Source organism: Polypterus senegalus, chromosome 3 (genome assembly GCF_016835505.1).
Source record: "Polypterus senegalus isolate Bchr_013 chromosome 3, ASM1683550v1, whole genome shotgun sequence".
NCBI lineage: Eukaryota > Metazoa > Chordata > Cladistia > Polypteriformes > Polypteridae > Polypterus > Polypterus senegalus.
Window position 1 is genome coordinate 239,947,664 of NC_053156.1, and position 20,927 is coordinate 239,968,590.

General features: G+C 36.7%; 2 protein-coding genes across 4 annotated transcripts in view; one reads left to right on the forward strand and one right to left on the reverse strand.

Moving 5' to 3' along the window:
- Nucleotides 1–14,977, reverse strand: part of eipr1 (EARP complex and GARP complex interacting protein 1) — an 86,296-nt gene extending 71,319 nt beyond the window's left edge. The window contains exons 1-2 of the mRNA XM_039748839.1: nt 14,836–14,977; nt 13,830–13,913 (exon numbers count right to left, since the gene is read on the reverse strand). Of these exons, the coding sequence (XP_039604773.1) occupies nt 13,830–13,913; nt 14,836–14,877 (126 nt within the window). The 5' untranslated portion in view covers nt 14,878–14,977. The remainder of the gene's footprint in view (nt 1–13,829; nt 13,914–14,835) is intronic.
- A 115-nt stretch (nt 14,978–15,092) lies between these two features.
- The window catches only part of trappc12 (trafficking protein particle complex subunit 12), a 99,338-nt gene continuing 93,503 nt past the window's right edge, over nt 15,093–20,927 (forward strand). The window contains exon 1 of one of the 3 annotated variants that reach the window (XM_039748838.1): nt 15,093–15,178. The gene's annotated coding sequence lies outside the window, so the exon portion shown is untranslated. The remainder of the gene's footprint in view (nt 15,179–20,927) is intronic. The other 2 variants (XM_039748836.1, XM_039748837.1) reach the window with 2 other exon arrangements.

Below are 20,927 nucleotides of genomic sequence, written 5' to 3' on the forward strand. Positions count from 1 at the left end.
CCATCAGGTTGGATGGGAAGCATCGGTGCACAGTCATTTTAAGATCTCTCCAGAGATGTTCAATCGGATTCAAGTCTGGGCGCTGGCTGGGCCACTCAAGGACATTCACAGAGTTGTCCAGAAGCCACTCCTTTGATATCTTGGCTGTGTGCTTAGGGTCATTATCCTGCTGAAAGATGAACCGTCGCCCCAATCTGAGGTCAAGAGTGCTCTGGAGCAGGTTTTCATCCAGGATGTCTCTGTACATTGCTGCAGTCATCTTTCCCTTTATCCTGACTAGTCTCCCAGTTCCTGCCGTTGAAAAACATCCCCACAGTATGATGCTGCCACCACCATACTTCACTGTAGGGATGGTACTGGCCTGGTGATGAGCGGTGCCTGGTTTCCTCCAAATGTGATGCCTGGCATTCACACCAAAGAGTTCAATCTTTGTCTCATCAGTCCAGAGAATTTTGTTTCTCATGGTCTGAGAGTCCTTCAGTTGCCCTTTGGCAAACTCCAGGCGGGCGGTCATGTGCCTTTTACTAAGGAGTGGCTTCCGTCTGGCCACTCTACCATACAGGCCTGATTGGTGGATTGCTGCAGAGATGGTTGTCCTTCTGGAAGGTTCTCCTTTCTCCACAGAGGACCTCTGGAGCTCTGACAGAGTGACCATCGGGTTCTTGGTCACCTCCCTGACTAAGGTCCTTCTCCCCCGATCACTCAGTTTAGATGGCCGGCCAGCTCTAGGAAGAGTCCTGGTGGTTTTGAACTTCTTCCACTTACAGATGATGGAGGCCTCTGTGATCATTGGGACCTTCAAAGCAACAGAAATTTTTCTGTAACCTTCCCCAGATTTGTGCCACAAGGTAATCCTGTCTCGGAGGACTACAGACAATTACTTTGACTTCATGCTTGGTTTGTGCTCTGACATGAACTGTCAACTGTGGGACCTTATATAGACAGGTGTGTGCCTTTCCAAATCATGTCCAATCAACTGAATTTACCATAGGTGGACTCCAATTAAGCTGCAGAAACATCTCAAGGATGATCAGCAGAAACAGGATGCACCTGAGCTCAATTTTGAGCTTCATGGCAAAGGCTGGGAATACTTATGTACATGTGCTTTCTCAATGTTTTTATTTTTAATAAATTTGCAAAAACCTAAAGTAAACTTTTTTCACGTTGTCATTATGGGGTGTTGTGTGTAGAATTCTGAGGAAAAAATGAATTTTATCTATTTTGGAATAAGGCTGTAACATAACAAAATGTGGAAAAAGTGATGTGCTGTGAATACTTTCCGGATGCACTGTACATTTAATTATTACATCTATGCCACAAGTGTTTCTGACTATTAAATTTTAAAATATGCCATTATACAAAGCCTGGTTAAAAAGATTCACCATATATACACCATAATACTGATCAATGTTTGCAAGTTTGATTAGCTCAAAGCATCTTGAAAAAATAATTACTTTATACCTTTAGATAATATCTTAGAGATTCAAGACAGGAAAGCCTTTATAAATAGCCTGCTATTTCTGAGTGCACATGTCTAGTGCAAAGATTGAAGGCACAGAATAAGTGTAATGTGTAGAAAGGATTGGCTGATTTACTGTCTAGCAAGAATAGAATAAGGTAAAAACAGAGTATCCTTTTCTAATTAGATGGATGGATGGATGGAGGGATAGATAGATAGATAGATAGATAGATAGATAGATAGATAGATAGATAGATAGATAGATAGATAGATAGATAGATAGATAGATAGATAGATAGATAGATAGATTTATCATCATTATGAGCATGACATTTCTATATTATTATTATTTCAGTAGCATATCTTTCTAGTATTTGGTTATACCTTGATATGTATACTGTATGCAAATCTATTTATTTATTAATATTATTTCCTTGCTAATAAATGTATTATTATTTTATCTCAGCAACAGCAGCCCACAAATAGCTCAATCTGTTATGCAGATAGACACATTGGTCAAGACTTAATCTGCTCGTACATAACTGACTCTTTTGGTTATAAACTGAAAATGTCAACTTTCCTAAACCTTTTACAGTATTACCACACTTAAATGTCCCATTTTTAATTATTTTACTTATCCAATCACAACAAAAGCACACATGGACATTCAGGTTCACAAAATCCACAAAACTGTAAAGTACACCTCATCAAAACACAACCCAAGCTTGCTAAATTATTTGATTTTTACATAATACTGTGTATAAAGAAGCGTGATCAGATATCCTAGATCAAAGTTTCTGTGTAGTTTATATATGTTTCATGTGCATTTGGGAGTTTTCCTCTTTGGAATCTGGCATTCATTTCATATTCCAAAGATATAATAGTTTAACTGATTGACAGTGTATGAGTGTATCTCCTGCAATGGAGTGGTATCCTGTCAACATCTAGTTCCAATGTTTTTGTAGTTTTAAGATATTTTTTTAGTTTTAGTTCTTATTTTTGATATTTTGTAATTGTAGTTTTTTTTTTTAATTTTAGCTTAATTTTTAGTTTTTGTTAATGGTTACTTTTTTCAGCAATTTCCTGTTAGTTTTTGTCACATTTTATTAGTTCTGTATTATTCACCAAAATGTCCACACAGACACAGTTTTGCAAGTGTAAAAACAAACTTTTCTTTATTGTTCTCAAACTTTGTATCATTCATGTTGTTCCTGTCATCTTAATACATACAATTTTACTGTCTGTAACAGAGATCAATTTTCTCATGATAATGTGACAGTTCAAGGCTTTCAGTGTAATCAAAAAAATGCATATATCATTACTGGGAACCAAATATACACAATATAAAGATTTGGAAATTGCCATAAATTAATGAATTTACACCATCCTGGTCAGCAAAGGAAGTCTTACTGTACATCTTTATATGCCCTTCTTTGTGCCTCAGTAAATACTAATTTTTGTCAATATACCAATAATTCAGTTTTCCACCAATCACTAAGAATATGGAAAAAGTTATTAACTGGATACCAACCTGTCTGCAAGATATGTTGCTTCCAAGACAATTTTTCAACTTGAAGCTACTATGTACACCTGCTATTTTTAATATGTAGATTCTTAGGAAGGTAGTAACACCATCTATCTGTTCATCTCATCCCAAAACACGTTATTTATTTTGTTTTATTTATTTGTTTTTATAAGTGATCTAATAATGAACACAAATGACTGAAAGCTCTCGGACTTGGTATTACTATAAATACATGACATTGTAATTTTCAAAGATCCAGTTCTGGGCCTGGCATTGTTAAAACCTTATATGTTACCCCTTGGAACTATTAAAATGAAGTACAGCATTGATTTCCATGGCTACTATATACAGATGTTTCATGTTTCGTGACTGAGGTCAGGCTTATTTATAAACAAGCTAGTGTTCATTATTAGACTACTTAAACTTATAGATGATAGCTCAACTATTATTGCAAGTATAAAAGGACAAAAGTGTTTATTTTTGTTTTAACCAAAGAAAGTGGGGAGGGCGGCATCAAACCCCAAACAAAAAGCTAAATTATGTTATTAAACCATAATTTAAATTTAGAAGCCCAACTCGGTAATTACAAAAGGAGACTATAGTCAACAAAGAAATATTGAGTAAGTATAAATGGTTTTGTATGATACTAAAAGAAACTTATCATGCTGATCAAGAACAGAACATGTAAACATGTAATTGTTTTAATGTTTAAAACCTGCTTATTACAGTAAAGGCCGGTGGGATAGCAAACTATACCCATGACTTAGCCCATTTATTGGTTGATTTTACAATTTAGAATTCATTAAAGTAATTATTTAATGGGTTTGATCCAGAATATACTACATTTGAAATCTTCTCAAGATATGTGGCTATTAGGCAATCAGTTCCTCTGACAGTCTTCTTTTATCTGTGCCATGGATTAGTACCAAAATCTACGGAGTGGCAGCTTTTAGTGCATATCTGTCCATTTAAAAACCAACCAGATTATCTTAAGACCTACATTCTGATAATATCTACAAATGCAATCCTAATATATAATCTTGCAGTGTATTTTTACATAAAAACATGCCCTCTTTATTTCTCCATATACTGTTACTCATTGTTGTTATAATTTATTTCAGTGTTATTTTTAAGTACATTGTAAATTTATACAAAACTAACTATGTAAGCCCATGTTGTAAAAAGCACAGCTTCCTAGAAACTATTGAAATTGTCATAAAAAAACTGAAATGCAGAGTCAGTTGTTTTGTTTTGAAGATTTGCTCGCCTCCCCTTGTCTATCAGTGGCTAAGCGAGTTTCTCTCTCGTTTGTCTTTCCTCGCTGGTTTCACTTAGGCGATGGAGTCACTTTCTTTCATGCTGTAGTCTTGTAATTCTTTATTCAACCGACTCGTTAACTTGGGGCCACCTTGCCGGCTCTTTGAGCTTCATGCTGTAGCTTCGCACTCCCAGGCTGGACAGACAGATACACACACACTTTGACATTTAGACGTTTATAAATATGACAAGAAATATGGATTAAACCAATTTGAATGTTAGACATACTACACAAACTAAATACCCCTCATGACTGGATCAGCAAAATGCTCTTCCATTGATGGCAATTGTGTACACGTAACATTAGTTTGTGTTTATATACATTTGGGATTTTATTGTCTTTGGTCCTAAACTCCTGTCAACAACCTGTACTGGTCCAACAATTGAGATCAGAAACCAAACAACAATTTCTGTTCACTTTAAGTAATGATCTTGTGTTCATTTCGATTTAGTTCAAGCATGAAGTATTTATTTGGGAAAATTGTTCAGTCAAAACACCATCAGATATTTCTTGTACTATGAAATCAGGAACATTCCCTAACGTCATCAAATACGCTCCGATAACCCCACTTCTATAAAAAAAAAAAAACAACACTCGATCCATTCCAAGTTAACAACTACAGGACTGTCCCTCTCCTTTCCTTTCTTTCCAAATCATTTGAATGTGCTGTTTCTAAAAAGATTTCTTCCTTCCTTGAACAGAATGAGTTGCTCGATAACAGCCAGTCCAGCTTAAAGAGAAACCACTCGACTGAGACAGCTCTACTGACTGTGGTCAACCAGCTGCGCCATGCTAGAGCTGCCCACATGTCCTCAGATCTGATTCTGCTAGATCTCTCTTCTGCCTTTGACATGGTCAACCACAACATACTTCTTGCCACCCTCAATGACCTTTGCATCACTGGGACTACTCAAAGATAGTTTGAGTCCTACATTTTGGGCAGATCCTACAGCGTGTCCTGGCAAGGAGAGTTGTCAAAGGAACCGCAGACATGCACTGGTGTACCCCAAGGATTAGTGCTTGGTCTTCTACTCTTCTCTCTGCACACCACCTCACTGGGCTCCATTATCCAATCCCAAGGGTTCTCTTATCAGTGCTATCCTGATGATACACAGCTATACCTGTTGTTCCCTCTGGAGGACAATTTGTTATCAGCTAGAGTCTCTACATGTGTTACTGATATCTTAACCTGGATAAAGGACCATTATCTACAGCTCAACCTGGAAAAAAACAAGCTTATTGTTATCCCAGCTAGCCAGTCTGCTTATCCCCCCACCTCTGTACAGCTTTGCTCACTGTTGCTAACACCTGCTGAATCAGCACATAACCTTGGGATGATAACTTATGAGAAGATATCTTTTTCTGACCACATTTCTCCTGTTTCTCATTAACGTAGGTGCATGCTATAGAACACCTGCAAGATCAGACCTTATCTGACAGAGTATGCAGCACAACTTCTGGTCCAGGCTTTGGTCTTGTCCCATCTGGGCTACTACAACTTGCTTTTGGCAGGAGTACCTGCATGTGCTATCAATCCGCTCCATAATGCAGCAACCCATCTTGTATTTAACCAGCTGAGATGGGTACATGTCACTTATCTCTTCAGTTGCTACATTGGCTCCCTGTAGCTCCATGCTGATGTTTGCCTACAGAGTAGTCAATGGGTCAGCACCCGAGTATGTGGAGACACTAATGAAGTGCTATACTCCTTCTCGCCCACTCAGATCTGCCAGGTTACAGCGTCTGGTGATGCCACTTCTACGTGGCTTCAAGTCTCAATCCAGACTCTGTTCCTGTTTAGTTCCTAGTTGGTGGAATAGACTTCCCACCTCCATCCGTACTGCTGACTCCCTCAATGTATTTAAGAGGTGATTGAAGATCCAGCTGTTCTGCAAATATCTGTCAAATTGATGAAGAAAAAAAATAATTTGCTCTTTTGGTTAATTTGTTTTAAATTAATTGCTTTAGTGATTGTATTTTATGATTGTATATGTATGAGTTATTTCATCATTTCACTTGTGGCAATCAATTTTTGTTATGCCTCCTATTACACTTGCTGAACAAACAGGCCCTAGTCTAATGTTACTTGATTGTTGACCTTTTTTGTAAGTTGCTTTGGATAAATGCGTCTGCTAAGCAAATAAATGTAAATGTAAATCAATAAGTAAGATTATTACTCTTGAGAGATACTTTATGCTAATAAATTATTTGAATTACTAGAGTGTGAAATATGAAGATCATGTGTAAATAATATTTGAGTAATTTAATGTAAAACATCATGCATAAGTCAATGTATTTTTGACTTACTGGTCAAAAGTATAAAAAAATATGAGTCACATTTGCTTCTAATGAGCTACATAGACCAACAAATAAGAAAAATCTATACATCTAGTATTTAGACTAGCTTAAGTGTTGGTTCACTCTAGCAGTTGCTAAGAAAATTGAGAGATAATAATATAGTCTCATAAGAGAAATGTGGTATTTTTTATAACAAAGCCAGAAGGCAAAGTAGAATAATACATATATTGTCATGAACAAATTCAAAAGGAAAGTAAAGATATATAGAATAAGTATTTATTATTCGAAATTCATATTACCTTGTAGTATGCAAATTATATACCATTAATTTCTTTATATAATTGTGTATACCTTGCTGCAGCTACAGTTTGTATATACATTATGACCATTTCCAGATTTTTTGATAATGAAGGTCTGAAATTTCTGTTCTGAAATTCAGTTTGTTGTACTACATTATATTATGATTTTTTACACAACTGTACAATAATATATGTAGGATTGACATGTAAATCATAAATTGCTACATTAATTCAACCAATTATGTAAATACCTAAGTATATTAAAAACAGAAAAGTAAAACAAATAAAATTTAAGTTATATTAAAAACTCAGAATGTCAAAAGACTTAAGTATATAAAGCCTTCTAAAGATTATTTGCTTGAATCAAAATTTTTGCTTCGTGTATTATATATCGAGTAAAATGAAGTAATTTTTACCTCTTTCTTATTTATCTATACTAATAAAAGGCAAAGCCCTCACTGACTGACTCACTCACTGACTGACTCACTCACTGACTCATCACTAATTCTCCAACTTCCCGTGTAGGTAGAAGGCTGAAATTTGGCAGGCGTATTCCTTACAGCTTACTTACAAAAGTTAAGCAGATTTCATTTCAAAATTCTACACGTAACGGTCATAACGGTTGATAATGGTCGACAACGTCCGCCATGTTGAACTTTCTTATTTATGGCCCCATCTTCACGAAATTTGGTAGGCGGCTTTCCTGCGCTAACTGAAACCGATGTACGTACTTATTTTGATGGTATGACACCACTGTCGGCCGCCATATTGAATTTTCAAAACGTCACTATTTCTTCAACTTCCCGTGTAGGTAGAAGGCTGAAATTTGGTACTTATTTCGGTGGTATGATGCCACTGTCAGCCGCCATATTGAACTTTTCAACAGTCTTTGTTACTTATGGTACGCGGGTTCCCAACGCTAACTGAATCCTACTTACGTACATATATACGTCCATAGCCTGCAGCTCAGTCACCGTGTGAGGCGGCATTGGGTCCCCCATCCCAACGCCTCCCATGTTTTTGGCTGCCTGCCTATATAAATCCGTCCGTCGCTCTGGTCTCTTCATTCCCTTCCTTGCTTTGCCACGAGATTCACGTCTCCCTACTGATAACTACAGCCTTTTTATTTAATCCACGGCTTCTCCGCTGTTTTATTGTTCATTTATTATGATTATAGTTATTGTGTAGGTATTTTAGACTTACTTTACATTATTCAGGTACCCATTTCCTTTATCATTCCAACCGTACCCCCATTAACATGTCTATCGAGGTGATCACCATCGATCAAAGAACTGTCACTTACCGAGTGGTTTCCATGCCCGGAGATGGCACCTATCTTTTCCATTCTCTTTGTTACATATTGCACGGCCATATCAGGCTCACTCTTGATATCCAGAGGAACATTGTGTTTTATGTATTGAATGACTGGGACAGGTTCAAGGTGTGGACTGATGACGGTACAGGAGATAATTATTCTACACAGGAGCACTAGAAGAGTGAAATGCTTAAGCCCTTCACCTATGCATCTGCATGTGAATTGATGGCTGCCGCTGAATTGTTCGGTTGTCGCTTTCAAGTGTACCGAAATGGCCAAATATTTTACACCTTTGGACAACCGCCAATGCCTCTTAAACATCTTAGATTCACAGGTGACGATTTCAGTAGTGGACACTTTGATGTTTATGAATGTTTAAACTCTCAAAAGCTGGATGTGAAGTTATCGATGAAACTGGTTGTATACTTACAATGCTTGAAAGATGCCGAATGTCTCTTCAACACAAGTCCTACAAATACTGTCGTAATTGAAACAAACCATGAAACTCAAACCGATTATGACAGCAGCAATCCAAGCTGTGAGATTTAAAACAAAATTACTGTTCACACTGTACGTTGCATGCTCAAGAGTAAGCACACAGCTTGGTCATATTACAACCGGAGGGCCGAACTCACAATGTGGTATACAAAGAGATCCTTAACAAATAATTATTGGTATATTTTCCCTCAGTTAAAAAAGGTTTAATTTTATTCTTAATAAAACTTTTAAGGCAGTACTTCGCTGCTGCTGCTGGTATTTTGCTATATATATATATATATATATATATATAGATATAGATATATGTGTGTGTGTGTGTGTATATATATATATATATAGAGAGATATACTGTATATAGATATATATATAGATATTATATATATACTGTATATATAATGTGTGTGTGTATATATATATCATATATGTATATATATGACAGCAACACTCATTACAGTGACAAAACAATTACATTGACGATCATGTTACGTTATTTTCAAGATGTTTCCTTTTCTTTTTCATTACTAGATATAATGTGTGTGTGTGTATATATATATATATATATATATATATATATATATATAGAGAGAGAGAGATATAGATAGATATAGATATATATATAGATAGATATATAGTGTGTGTGTGTGTGTGTATGTATGTGTATATATATATATAGACAGATATAGATATACTGTATATAGATATTAGATATATAAATATATATATAGATATATGTAATGTGTGTGTGTGTGTGTATGTATGTATATATATATGTATATATATGACAGCAACACTCATAACAGTGACAATACAATTACATTGACAATAATGTTACGTTATTTTCAAAATATTTCCTTTTCTTTTTCATTACTTCTTTAACACTCTACTTCTCCGCTGCAAAGTGTGGGTATTTTGCTAGTTTATAATATACCCCAAAATTCCTTCATTGGTAAAAGATTTGTATAAGTAGTGTATGCCTGAAAAGAGGTTTTTTAAATCATGCAAGGGAACTGGTTACATGATACCTGACAAATTTGAAATTAAAATGTCATGTCACAGTGGCTACTCAGTGCAAGGGCACTGTGCACACCTTATTTGGTGCACGTGCATTCTGTACACCTTTCTCTATGCATGGGCTATCTCAGGGTGCAAGTTATGCTATGGCATTTGGTTGAATTTGTCCTAGACATTGCGGAGGCAGGATGAAATCACACAACAAATGTGTGCCATCAAGGCACAGGGCCAACTTGAAGGAAACTATTTCTTAAAGTAATTTTTTGATAATTTCAAATTCCTTTTGCTTTTGCTTCAATAACCTGATGTACTGTTCCAAACATTTTTTTTCTGAAACATTTTCATGGTAATTTACCTCAATTTATTACTTTATCCTTTAGATAAATAAATGCAAATTTCAAAGAGAATGTGAACCTTGCATTCATGTTTCATGACTGATACTACATACAGATTGGACAGTGGTCAGTCAAAGTAGCATCAGCTTGTAACTATAATGTATTAATGCAGTGCACATATTCTTTTAGGCAGACTCAGCAGGTAAAAACAAAAAAACGATAATACATTTTACAGGTGATTCTGCATATTTTTTGTACCAAAAAGTGGATCAAAGCTGACTTGTAAGATTGTCGGGTTTTCATATAAAACACCTAGTGTTTTTACACTGTTTCTGTGTGACAGATGGTGCGAAAGACATTTTTTTAATGAAGAACTCTTAGTAGGTGCTACACAATTAACTTTGTCTTTTCAGACCAATTCAGCTCAACTTACTAATACTGTATAACTAAAAATGCACTGTAAAAGTGCTATATTGCTAGTATTGCTTGGTCTTGGTGGTGAAAAAACATCAAAAAAGCAGTTTCGTTATACAAAATACATGGTACAGTAAGCACAGATTACTTGGCTAAGCAATGGTCAGGTCAGGTTAGGTTGGGGAGCATATTGTTGCTGCAACCACCAAATGACAAAACAGCTTAGGATCCTTGTTGGCAAACCCCCAGGTAAAGAAGCAGTCTAGTCCCACCCTCCGTAAATGACCATCTATCAGCCACAGCCAAGAGTTACATGGGTGTCCTTTTGGCCTGGTCCAGCCCCTCGGGTCCTCAACAAACTGCGAGCTGGATCACCCTTGGTGAATTGCATTACATGGCTATAGTACCAAAACTGATGCTCCCTAACGATGTAGGTAATGTGCCTCATTCAGGACTCCATGAGGAAACGCTCATTTGATACAAAGTCAAATCAGCAGTACCCAAGGATTCTCCAAAGAGACAGAGTACCAAAAGAGTCTAGTCTTTGTCTCAGGTCACTGGATAGCAACCATGTCTCCCAACCAAGCACCAGGATTCTAAAGACTTACATCTTTATACTTCTGCACAGATATCAAGAGCGCTGTGCACTCCTCATGACCTCCAATGCTTTCCCAATCCATCTACTGACTTCATAGGAAGAGTCACCAGAGACATAAATGTCACTGCTGAGTTAAGAAAACCTCTGGATGCTGGATCCCATGACCTTGCCCAACACCCAGTCCATGCAAGCATTGAATACAGTAGGAGCAAGAACACACCCCTGACAAACCCCAGAATCAACTGAGAAAAAACGCAGAGGTTTTGCCTCCACTCTGCACAGCACTCACTGTACCAGTGTACAGGCTGGCCATGATATGCAGAATGTCAACACAAAGCAGCTCGATCAACTGAGTTGAACGCTTTACAAAAATCAACAAAGGCTTCAAAGAAACTTTGTGCTCCATGAGAACCCTCAGTGCCATAATGCAGTTGATGGTCGAGTTTTAGGCATAAAATCAGACTGCTCTGGTTGCTGGTAGGTGAGCAAGTGATTATGGATCCTATTGAGGACAACCCCAGCAAGGACCTTACCTGGCACCAGGAGCAGTGTTATCCCTCTGTAGTTGCCGCAATCCAGGCGTTCACCCTTCCCTTTCCAGATAGGGACAACACGTTTTCCAGCTGGTTGGGATGACACCAGTCTCCCAAATGGAAGCAAAGACTGCTTGCAATGCCAGGAGGACAACCTTACCACCAGCCTGGAGAAGTTCACCCCACATACCACAGATCCCTGCAGCCTTCCCTACCCTTAACTGGTTCACCACCTGTGCATTGTCAGTGAGACTGGGTGGTTCAGAGATAATTGTAGGATCAGCCTCAAGAACTGTAGACCCAGAGAATCCAACGTCCTAGCCAGAGGATCACATTTAAAATATCAGATATAAGCATACAACATGGAACAGACAGAAAAAATAAATGAGCTACAGAAAAGTCAGTAGCATGAAATAGATAGAATAAAGTACTGGTGGCATAGGTATTTACATACTGGAGGTTTGTCACTGTTTATGTGAGTTAATAATTTAATGGCCCTAGGTAAAATCTGTTAATGATGCAATGATATCACCTGCTAAAAGGCTGGGGTAAAACAAGTATGTTGCTTGGGTGTGAGAGGGTTGAACTGACAGAAAGTACTTTCTTCAAGCATAAATGTTGTATTTGGGATATGGCCCCAGAGATTTCACCCCATGCTACCAGACCTTGCAGTCTGTCACAGTGCAATTACCATATCAGACTGTGACTCAGATAGTCAGTTTTCTTTCTGCTGCACAGCTAAAGATGTATTTGCGGGAGAAAGGCTATTAAACATCAGAGAATGTACAGTTGCATATGACTATGATTCTCTTTTAACAGCAAACCCATTAATGTTGATAGGTGCATGACCCCACTTTCAAGTCTTCTTCTGTCTACAATCATTTTGATAATGTTGCTTCGACATGAGACATCAAGAAATTGCTACCAAGATCTCTAAAAACATTTAGAATCTAAGTAAGTTATATTACTCTTATGAATTGAAACATGAGAAGAGTAACTTATTTCAGACTTCAACACAGACTTCACAATATTTAAGTAACTGTTTAAGAGTTAACAGGCTGTTGATTCTATACAGAGGAATGAAAGTTTGTCCTTGGCTTGTACACTGAACCACTCTGATAATCTTAACTCAACCACTATCCAAACCCCACATTGACCATGGTACATACCACTGCTCTGGCAAAAAGAAGCAGTCAGGTGAAATGTCTTGCAACTACATAAGTAAAACTATAAATAAATGCCCACATCAGGCCTTCTTAAAGTATGATGTTAACTGACGAGTTCCTCTACACATTTAAAAAACACAGAATTAGCCTTTAACATCTTTTATTTGTCTATATTATTTCTTTTCAGAAAGCTCAGCAGAAAAGTTGCAGCATGCAACATAAGAAAATTATTTATTGTCATTCCTGATGTCCTTAGATAGTTACAGTATGACATGATTAACTATATTTTTTAAACGTTTATGCAGAATATTGTTATACTGATCACTTTGAATGGATTTTCAGTTATATTAATGGGAGGTTAAGTGGCTGCCACTGCCATCTCACAGCTCTGGAGCTCAAGTGTTGAATACCGACATGGACACTATGTGCAGTTTTCATGTTCTTCCTGAGTCTACAAGGGTTGCTCTGGGTATTACAGTTTCATTCCGTATCCTGAAGAACAGCTGAACCAGCATGCGTACGAATTTGTGTGTGTGGATGAGTGTACCCTATGATTGTCAACCCGTCCACTTTTCCAGGGCTGTTTCCCACCATACTCCAGGTACTTCCAGGATAGGCTATGGCTCCTCGTGACCCTAAAATGGACTAAGAATTGATACACTTCAGGAGAGCACAGTAAAGCAGCAGAAAGAGGCATGTCAGAGTCTCATAAGAACTTGTGTTTCCCTAAAGTATACCACTTTTTCCAATGATCTCCCAGATGATCTCTAGTTCCTAAAGTATAAGTTGATAATTTTGACCACTTGCTGCCAGGATATGCTTGAGTCCCAGAAACATTCATTTGGATAAAGCTGTTTGAGAATTATTTTAGAATGTACAAATGATGCTTTTGTATTGAGAATTATTTTAGAATGTACAAATGATGCCTTTGTATTTTAGCTAAATAATGAAGTACACAGTGTTACAGAAGTGAAAAATTAATATTAATGCTGAACAGGGAGTTGTCACTTCCTTATAACTTGGAAATTATTTTTGTCAGTAACATAAAGAAAAGGTTTACCTGGTTATCATATTTCAGTGACTGTGTTCCAACAAGAAAACGAATTGCATCTGTTTCAGCTATCTGAGCTGTTAATGCACGTGCCTAAAACAGAAAATATTTAAAAGAAATAAAATTTAAAACAAATAAAGAAACATGTGTGATATAATTTATTAGTTCAAAGAAAGGTGCAAACTATACACTTAATCTCTCAACGTATTACAAAGGAACAAAAGACGTAATATGAGTAAAGCCTGAATTTACTAACATTGATTGCATTTCAAAACTTGCAAGTGCAGGGTTTTCTGTTCTTGACATTGTCTTTTCTAAATATCCAACCGGTTTTTGCTAATATTTTACTTTTAACATTTACTACCATTATGGTTTTTAATTGTACATTTAGGGTGTGTTTTTCAAATAGATATGGTACAAACCAATTTTCTCAGGAAGACACCATGGGTTGGTTATTATTGCAAATGGGGCTATTTAAAATAAATTGTTAATGATCCTAACTACCAAAAAAGTTATTTTATCACCACTATCTTTGCTATAAGTGAAGAGCAAAAATACAAATAATAAGGTTACTCTAAGATTCGTGAATGTTCTGTTTTGCATTTTAGAAACATGTTCATTTTAAAATTATTAATCTTTAAATTACACCACGAAAGGTTATGATTTCATATGGAATGAAACTCATTGAACAACACATGACATTTAAGTTATGTAAACACAGAAGTCATGGTCAGCTACTTTATTTTATCTTTATTATAACCTGAACAGCTGTTTCTCTTAGTATAGCACATACTGTAGTTCTTTTTACCGTTTTAAATAATCACATTTAAAAACATATTATCAATGTATTGGTTTGATGAAGAACTGATAAAAATGCAATTTACCAGTACCGTATGTCATGAAACTCAGGTACATATATTACAAAGGTTTGTAACGTAAAAGGCTATTCATTGAACTCACTAATAATGACATTAATTTTTTAATCATCAGATCCATGCGTTTCATGTTCTGTTACCTGAAATTCTAGTCCATATATAACAGGAGCATCGTCTTCCATAGTAATAGACTAATGGATGTAGGAATGGACAGAATCCTCTACTCGTTGATTAAAAACTGAGCCGAAATTAGTCAGTATTACATTTCCTGCGCAGTTTAGGCGTACAATGATTCCTACGCAATTATTTCAGTTTGAATAGCATTTAGCCACAAGATTTGGCGCACATGGTTTCAAGAATTCCAAAATGCGCGTTCTAGCCGGAAAATGATCCTAGGAGGCTTCCGTTCATTTCTCTTCCTGTGTTTGCTTGCGGAAGCCTGTATATCTTTGGCAGCGCACTGTTTGACGGCTGAGTTTGCAGGTAGGATTTTAGTGTTTATGTTTACGTCTCAGTGTTGCAATTATTTTTTAGAGTAGCATTTTGCCTGTGTAGACTGTTTAGACTACTAATAGCAGATATATGAAATAGGCATCTACATGATTTTGTTTGTATGGTAGTGTGTTTGATTTACTTCACTTTTATTCTCATTTTATTGCACTATTTCATTTGTATATTAAATGTAGTTTAAAACGCTACTGTTGTAATTGATTTTCGTGACACAAGTATATTTTTCGTTAAGCTTACTTAAACGTTATTCCAAAGACAAAAAACAGGACAGACCTAATATTGCGTTCTAATTCAGTAATTAAAAAAAACATTATTCCTAGTTTGATTCCTGCAGTTTTTTAATTTTTTGATAACAGAAAGTGATACCAACTAATATGATTTTGAAAATTTATGATTGTGGGATGTTCGCCAGCAAACGTACTAACATGAAACGACTCGATATGTTTATTTTTTTTTATCTTCTACGCGAGTCAATCCCATAAATTGACATTTGTGTTCCTTAAAACAACATGACAAAGCAATTTATCAATCTGGTATTGAAGCCAAACCATGTTTTTGTTAACTCCACTATTGTCTAAAATCAAGTATTGTTTTACGCTTGTACGTTTTTATTTTAAGTTGGATTATTACTAAAAATTTCCAGGAAAAAGTTACGAACTATTGCATTCCCATACTCTGAGTAGTAAGATGCCTTGTGTTTGTTTATTTTTTTACTGTTTATTACTGATTAATTTGTAAATGTCAGGAGCTGTGATTTACAGCAACATTGACGTTACTTTGTTAATGTACATAAAGTTTACTTAAATCCATCTTGTAATTTGAATAACAAAAATTTCAAGGTTCAGTTTTAGGTATTCCACCATTTGCCATTTACTAAAATAATGAAGTACCAATACCTCAAATCTATTAGACAGTTAATTTGCAAAATAAAAAAGAAATACACCATAGATTTTTCTTTTTGCACAATTATGGGTGTTTAAGATTTAGGGAACTCTTTCTCTATCTAAATAAAAAGTACAACCCACATTTTGTTTATATATATATATATGTGTGTATATAAATATATATATGTATGTATATATGTGTATATATTTATATATATATATATATATATGTATATGTATATGTACACAACAGCAAGTACCCTCGATCCAGAGTACCTGTTGCTATTTTTCTACACCCTAGTCCTTTTGTTAGAAGGAGTGGCAGTATGGGTGCAATGCTTCCACTAACACCACTTCTGATAAGATTTCTCCGGACTCCGGACCCAGTGGTTTCTGCCAGTTCTGTGCTGGACATCTTCAGATTTTGTAGGAAAGTAAGCTTGATGTATTTCTCACTTGCTGCACTCGGTTTCCTTAGCCTGTGGCTGTGTTTCTGGTCCTTAGCCTTGCCTTTTTATTTTTGGAGAAGAGCTTGGAAAACATATCTGAAACACCTGTCTGCTCTGAAATTGGGAGAGATCTTATTGATGCCAGATGACAAACTTGAGTCTTGTCACTATGCTCACTTTGCCATGGTGTAAGATTAGAAGCTTAAACTACCACACCTACCACAACTTCACCTTTGTAGTATGGATTCCCCTTCCCTAGTTTTATTTCCTCTAAACAGCTGTGTCTGTTTCATTTTGTCACTTTGGTTCCACCAGCACATTGTGTCACTGATCTCTAGCGCCTGTTTATCATATTTGCTTAAGCAAGCACTGGGCTATATGCTTACAGTGATCTCAAATTTTTAATTGAAAAGTTTTTTTTTGTCATTGTGGTATGTGTTCAGACTATGTTGTGTATGTATAACTAACTACCTAACTAGCTCCTGTAAAAAAGCCTAGATTCCACCATGGAACAAGTAAAAGTTCTGTCCAATTCTAAATACACCCACAACATACAAAAACTGAATGTAATATCTTGCTGTTCTGTTAAAGGCTTCTAGCATAGCGAGCATGATGGAGTGAAGCTTGGCTGAACTTTTCCTGACTTATTTGTCAGTTCCCTGAGAAACAGCAACAGGTAGCTGATATAAACTGACTAAACATTAAGCCTGTTACAATAACGGGAGCTAGAACAGTAGTGCAGAAACATTAGTAGGAACAGTCTATATTAAATGGCAGGGGACCTTGTATGTGGCTGTAATATGCGTCACTGTATTGTGTGCCTTTAATTTTCTCTCTCAGTAATACTGGTTTGTATTTCCGTAAAATGCCTGTAATTTTGTCTGACAGTAATACAGTGGAACCTCGGTTCACGACCATAATCCGTTCCAAAACTCTGGTTGTAACCTGATTTAGTCGTGAACCGAAGTAATTTTCTCTATAGGATTGTATGTAAATACAATTAATCCGTTCCAGACCGTATGAACTGTATGTAAATATATATTTTTTTAAGTTTTTAAGCACAAATATAGTTAATTATACCATTGAATGCACAGAGTAATAGTAAACTAAATGTAAAAACATTGAATAATACTAAGAAAACCTTGAACACCAGAGAAAACTAACATTGCAAGAGTTCGTGCTATAGCCTTACGACCCGCTCGCTAAAACATTTAAGAGTTTTAAGCACAGGGAAAAAAATGAACATTTGAAAAATCCGTAATTTATTAACAACCAAGAAAAGTAACAATGCACGTGTGCGCCTGCGTGTGTCTGTCTCTCGCGTTTGTGTGTGTCTGTCTCGCGCGCGTCTGTTTGTGTGTGTGTCTGTCTCGTGTGCGCCTGCGTGTGTGTGTCTGTCTCGTGCGCGCCTGCGTATGTGTGTGTGTGTGTCTCTCGTGTGTGCGCCTGTGTGTCTCTCGTGTGTGCGCCTGTGTGTGTGTGTGTCTCTCTCGTGTACGCACCTGTGTGTGTGTGTCTCTCTCTGCACACACAGGGAATGCACAGGAAGAGACTGAACACGTGCCATGTGGCCCCGCGTATACGCACTTCACCAGAAGACACACACACACGGACACCTGAAAATTGAGCTCAAATATAGTCTGTACATCATAATTATCACTTTTGAGGTGTAATATGTTTGTCACCTCAATGCATGTTCTGGTAAATCTCGGTGGTATGATTTATTATAAACGTGAGTCATCATTTAGCTGGTTTGACTCCATTTCCCTACTTGGTCAAAGGTATTTTCATTTTCCAGTTTTAACTAAATGTTGCGTACGGATAGGTCAAAGTTACTGTAATTGTGCGCAGGTTCTCCCATTAAGTTTGTGTCAAAAGCTGTGTACTCACATTTTGAACTTCGTGTTATGTATACGCAAGTTATATAAATCTGGCCGCTGGTATGTGTGTATACATATATGTTTGTGCGTGTGTATTTATCTTGCAAAAGTATTCATTGCCATTCTCTGATTTCAAAAGATACACCTAAGTGTTCTAATAGTTTATTTTTAAGGCCAAAGTAATTTATCAAGGGCATCACACTGGCACAGTGTAATCGCTCCTGCCTCGCAGTAAGGAGACCCGGTTTCGCTTCCCGAGTCTTCCCTGCGTGGAGTTTGCATGTTCTCCCCGTGTTTGCATGGGTTTCCTCCCACAGTCCAAAGACATGCAGGTTAGGTGGATTGGCGATTCTAAATTTGTCCTAGTGTGTGCTTGGTGTGTGTGTGTGTGTGTGTTTGTCCTGCGGTGGATTGGCCTGCTGCCTTGGGTTGGTTCCTGCCTTGTGCCCTGTGTTAGCTGGGATTGGCTCCAGCAGACCCCCATGACCCATCTACATATATACACATACATATACATACACACATACATACATACACACACATATATACACACAAATACATATATATATATATATATACATACACACACACACATATATAAACATATATATACATATACATACATATCTACATATATACACACACAGCTATTTTGTATCAGTGCAATACGCTGCTTGTTAAAACGGATAACTCCCGCTCTTACGTGCAAGTCTGCGTGGATATTATGAACTATCGTATTTGTTCAAGTTCTATTTAAATTTTAAATAGAAGGAATTTTTATTTAGTCGACAGAAATATCTTTGGTAGGAATGGTAAAAACAGACAGGAATATTATTCCTGAATAAATCAACTCAAACCTTAAACAACTTATAATATTTTGTTCTCCATAAAAATATATCCTGTCTAAATTATACAAGTTAGAAATAAAGTAAACGTTAAAAGAACAAACATTCAAATTTCTTTACTCTTATGTAATTTTATATAAAAATAAACTTAGATTTTAAATATCCCAAAAGATTTTGCTCTCCATAAAATATATCCTGTCAAAATTATACAAATTCAAATATGAACATGCTGCATAACAAAACCTGGAAATATAAATAAAATGTGTTCCTTTCAGCAATAACAAATCAAATCATTCAGTTGTCTTTGCTCATATGTCATTTTAGAGCTGGACGCCTGGCATCTTTTTTTGGCAACAAGTTCGTTTATGTTTGGTGTGAGGTTCTGTGTTGTGGAGATTCTCAGGATGGATTGCAGGTGCTCATCAGTGAGGCGACTCCTGTGTGCTGTTTTGTTAGTCTTTATCACTGAGAAGAGCTTCTCACACAGATATGTGCTACCAAACATGCACAAGGTTCGAGCCGCATGTAGACGGACTTTTTGTTCTTCAAAGTCACCAAAGCGCGTGCAAACTCAGTGCGCCAGTTTATCAGCAAAGTGCGATTTGGGAACACCGTAGTGACGACTTGGTTTAACATTACTTGGCAACAGGGAAAGTGGGGCAAGTTGCACTGGTGCATTTGTGTCTCCCATAAAAGCAGCTTCACTTGAAATCACTTTGTGATTGTGCACGGGTAAAACGTCCGCTGAAGTGTCAGATTCTTATTTAATTCTTCTGCTTTCTGTATCTTCTGCATTGCATTCAGGTCTTTCAGGTTACCCTGATGTTTTGTCTCATAGTGCCGTCTTAGATTAAATTCTGTAATTACAGCCACATTAGCTCCACAAATGAGACACACGGGTTCAGTAAACATATACTCAGCCTCCCATCGGTTTTAAAGGCTCTATTTTCAGAATCAACTTTTCTCTTCAGCATCGGTGAGCTAGCTTCGCAATAACTTGCAGCATCATAAGCTAGACTTGATTAACGCGTAAGTGTTCGGCAAGGCAGCTGAAGCGCTGCATTATGGGATCTGTAGTTTATTGTGTTACCAGCGCTTCATATACCCGGCCATTAATAACAATAATACAGTATATAAAATGATCTCGGGCGGATATAATTACACGCCGGGCGGATGTGGCCCGGCCCTTGAGTTTGACACATATGGACTAAATAGAACTTGAAAAGATATATTTTTCAAATGTGATCGCAATTCAGATAGAGTTGACGCAAGCACTACAGCCTGCATGCCTCAATAAGTCATCCTCCCTCGCTCTTACTTTTTACCGCTCATCTAATGAATACACTGAGTATGGCTTTACCAAAACAATCATTGATGGCTAATAAAGTATCCATTATTCGAGTATGTAGATCGGGTATATATATACATATATATATACCCGCGATCGCAGCGAGAAGTAGTGTGTTAAAAAGCTAGAAAAGAAAAGGGAACATTTTAAAAATAACGTAACATGACTGTCAATATACAGTATTTGTTTTGTGAGTGTTACTGAGTGTTGCTGTCATCAAGGATTTGATTATCATTATTTCTTTCAATCAGGTTCGTATTTGTAGGATGTGTTGTGTTCAAGTTACATTCCGTGTTTGTCAATCGTTGTAAAGATG